This window comes from Octopus bimaculoides, chromosome 6 (assembly GCF_001194135.2).
Source record: "Octopus bimaculoides isolate UCB-OBI-ISO-001 chromosome 6, ASM119413v2, whole genome shotgun sequence".
NCBI lineage: Eukaryota > Metazoa > Mollusca > Cephalopoda > Octopoda > Octopodidae > Octopus > Octopus bimaculoides.
The window spans coordinates 99,303,274-99,306,660 of record NC_068986.1 but is presented as its reverse complement, the minus strand read 5'-3'; the positions used below and the strand labels follow the sequence as shown (position 1 = coordinate 99,306,660).

Here is a 3,387-nt window from a genome sequence, read left to right as displayed (position 1 = left end):
CGAAAAGATGAATGGCAAAGTAGACCTGGGTAGAATTTGAACTTAGATCGTGAAGATACACGAAATGCCACTAAGTACTTTTTGACCGGCCTGCTATTAAATTCCACCAGTTTGCCGTCTTCTTTCTTAATAATCTATATTAACAACTGCAGAGTAGAATCGTTGGCACGCTGAGTGAAAAGCTTAGTGGTATTTCCTCCGTCTTTATGGTCTGAGTTCAAATTCCACTGAGGTCGACTTTGCCTTTCATCCTTTCAGGGTCAATAAGATAAGTACCAGTTGAACACTGGGGTCGATGTGACCGACTTATCCCCTACCCCGAACTTGCTGGCCTTGTGACAAAGTTTGAAATCTATATTAACAACTAATTTAGAAGTCTTTAAAGCTCTATTGTTGCATAACACTATAATGAAATGTGTGTAATAATGGTTGCAAATTTTGCCCCAAGGGCAGCAATTTTGAAGGAGGGGATATGACGATTACATTGACCCCCGTGTTCAACAGGTACTTATTTTATCGACTCCGAAAAGATGAAAAGGAAGGTTAACCTCGGCGGAACTTGAAATCGGCGGAATTTTACTGTCTAACAACGGACAGTACGAGGGCGAAGAGGTGGCAGAATCGTTAGCATGCCGGGCGAAATGCTTAGCTTTATTTCGTCTGCCGTTACATTCTGAGTTCAAATTCCGCCGTGGTCGACTTTGCCTTTCATCTTTTCGGGGTCGATTAAATAGGTACCAGTTACGCACTGGGGTCGATGTAATCGATTTAATCCCTTTGTCTGTCCTTTTTTTTTGTCCCCTCCATGTTTAGGCCCCACCATGTGGGCAATAAAGAAATAAATAATAGACAGTAAAGTAATATATTGTTTGAGAATGAAGTGATTATTTAGAACGGGTTCATTATTAAAGAACATGTCTTTCAAAAGATTATTTTGAAGTTGGATGTATGCAAATAAAAAGCTGATACTTCAATTTGGTTTCGAGTACTACCTGTTAGTAGCTCATATTTTTATTATATTGACAATTCGTATTTGTTGTTGTGGTCATCAACGTGTTTATACGTGCCTGTGTGTGTGTATGTGTGGGTGTAGACATATATAAACACATATATATATGTGTGTTTTTATATATTCATGTATGTATCAACCAATAAATTATACTTTAGATATTAAGTCACTCCAGCATCAGACGGTCCTTTGTCATTTTTAAACACACGCTCACATACATACACACATCTATAAACACATATACATGTACAATATCTATATATATATATATATATTGTACATGCAAGCATAATTATATATATGCTATATATACATAGATACATGTGTGTGTGTGTGTGTGTGTGTGTGTATGGGTGTGTGTGAATTTAAAGCAAATCTAAAAACCCAAAAAAGACTCAGTGCTTGGAATTTTTTACTCTTTTGTTTGTTGACCTTTAATGGTTTTGAAGATGAACAACCCGTCATCTCTGTAATTCCCTCTGCTTATAGAGTGACATTTATTGTAGACTGGGATTAGAATACATAAGCATACTAAATTTGAAATATCCGCTTGAACTGAAGAGGCACACAAGGAGGTAGAAACATCGCAGTATTTCAAAGCCCTCTAAAATCGATGAATTGTAGTGAAGATGTTCTTCGAAAGCAAAATATTACAGCGATTAACATATTTACTCCGATTAGCATACTTAATGACGAATAGACAGGTTATTGTTTTTGTTTATACGCGCACCAAAGTATTACTTCTCAGTTATAGAATACTGCGAGTACTAAAATGTATGGCTCACAGACAAACTCATTGTATTCACGATGTTAATATATATTGCTGCTTCGTGTGTCTTTACGTTCTGAGTTCAAATTCCGCCGAGGTCGACTTTGCCTTTCATCCTTTCGGGGTCGATAAATTAAGTACCAGTTACCTACTGGGGTCGATCTAATCAACTGGCCCCCTCCCCAAAAAATTTCGGGTCTTGTGCCTAGAGTGGAAAAGAATATATACTGCTGCTTTAATTTGCGAGAAAGTGTAACAATCGTCAGGTTGCGCTGTATATTGATAAAACAGTAATACATTATCTCAGTTCTTAAGGATTTGTTCTACATACTAATAGAGAATGATTATTTTAATCAAAATATTTGACGATTAGGAAGACTGAAATGTATACTTACCTTTTCATATCCAGTGATTATGTAGACCATAGACAAGACGGGTATTAGAATCATACCGATTGGAATGCTCATTACTAAGTACTTAAAGTTATTGAGGTATCTAAGGATTGGAACTCCAGAATACCATAATTGAGCGACTTGACTCTGGCACTTGTGATGAGCAAGGAACTGTTGGAAGAAAATTGGAGAGTTGTAAAATATAAATAAAATTGACAACTGTGAGATATATAAATATATGAACGGCTGTGAGAAAAATATGAACAGTTTGAAGATTTGAAAGAAACTGGAGGTTGTTGTGAAATATGGAAAAACTTCGACCGTTGTTGTAAGATAAGAATGAAATTGGACAGTTGTGAGAAATGAAAAAGTTGAACAGTTATTGCGAGATATGAAAAGATTTGGAAATTTGTTATAAGACACGGGATGTTAATCTATGAAATATAATGAGATTGTTTCAATTAAAACCTGAAATGTATTTGAACATGCCAGATATAGATAATGTAGGTTACATTGAAACAAGCAAGAAATGAATACAAGAGTAAGTTGGTCGATTAACAGAAATAATCAAAATGAGTCCTTCGTCGGTTTCAACGATGACTATTCCGATACTTCCATCAACTAAGTCACACTCTCTCATTAAAATATATCCTAATGAATAATTATTCCACGTACACTTGTAACGTTAACATAATCCTCGAGAAACCGTGCGACAAAGTTGACTCTTTGAACTACAGACTTCCGCACAGTTTCCGTCCATCCAACTTCACTAACAATGGTTAAATTGTCTCAATACTACTATGGTAAAAAAAAAAAAAGACATTTGAACAAGATTTGAAACCGTGAGACCGAACATGGAATCTAATGATTGCGAACTGAACTTCCTATATATTTAGCCTTACTAATATTTAGTCTAATGGCTCTAATGAACACTTACCTTCTTTTGTTGGTAGACGAGTCCCATGTTAATCAAAGGCAACGTATTGGGTCTCTCCACACTGGGATCAACTCCAAGAAGTATGCGCACCTCTTCCGAACTTTGGCACTCGGCTAATAGATCTAAAGTAAATCCTTGTACTTGGGAATCCAATTCGTAGTACACTTGCTGAGAAATAAAATAGATAGACAGATATTTACATATGTATGTACGTGTGTGTGTGTGTGTGTGTGTGTGTTTGTGTGTGTGTGTGTGTGTGTGTGTGTGTGTGTGTGTGTGT

At 36.3% G+C, this 3,387-nt stretch overlaps 1 protein-coding gene across 1 annotated transcript in view; it reads right to left on the bottom strand.

Annotated features, from left to right (window-relative positions):
• Window positions 1–3,387, bottom strand: part of LOC106878915 (short transient receptor potential channel 3) — a 39,267-nt gene that overhangs the window by 17,625 nt on the left and 18,255 nt on the right. The window contains exons 4-5 of the mRNA XM_052968497.1: window positions 3,108–3,275; window positions 2,137–2,341 (exon numbers count right to left, since the gene is read on the bottom strand). Of these exons, the coding sequence (XP_052824457.1) occupies window positions 2,137–2,341; window positions 3,108–3,275 (373 nt within the window). The remainder of the gene's footprint in view (window positions 1–2,136; window positions 2,342–3,107; window positions 3,276–3,387) is intronic.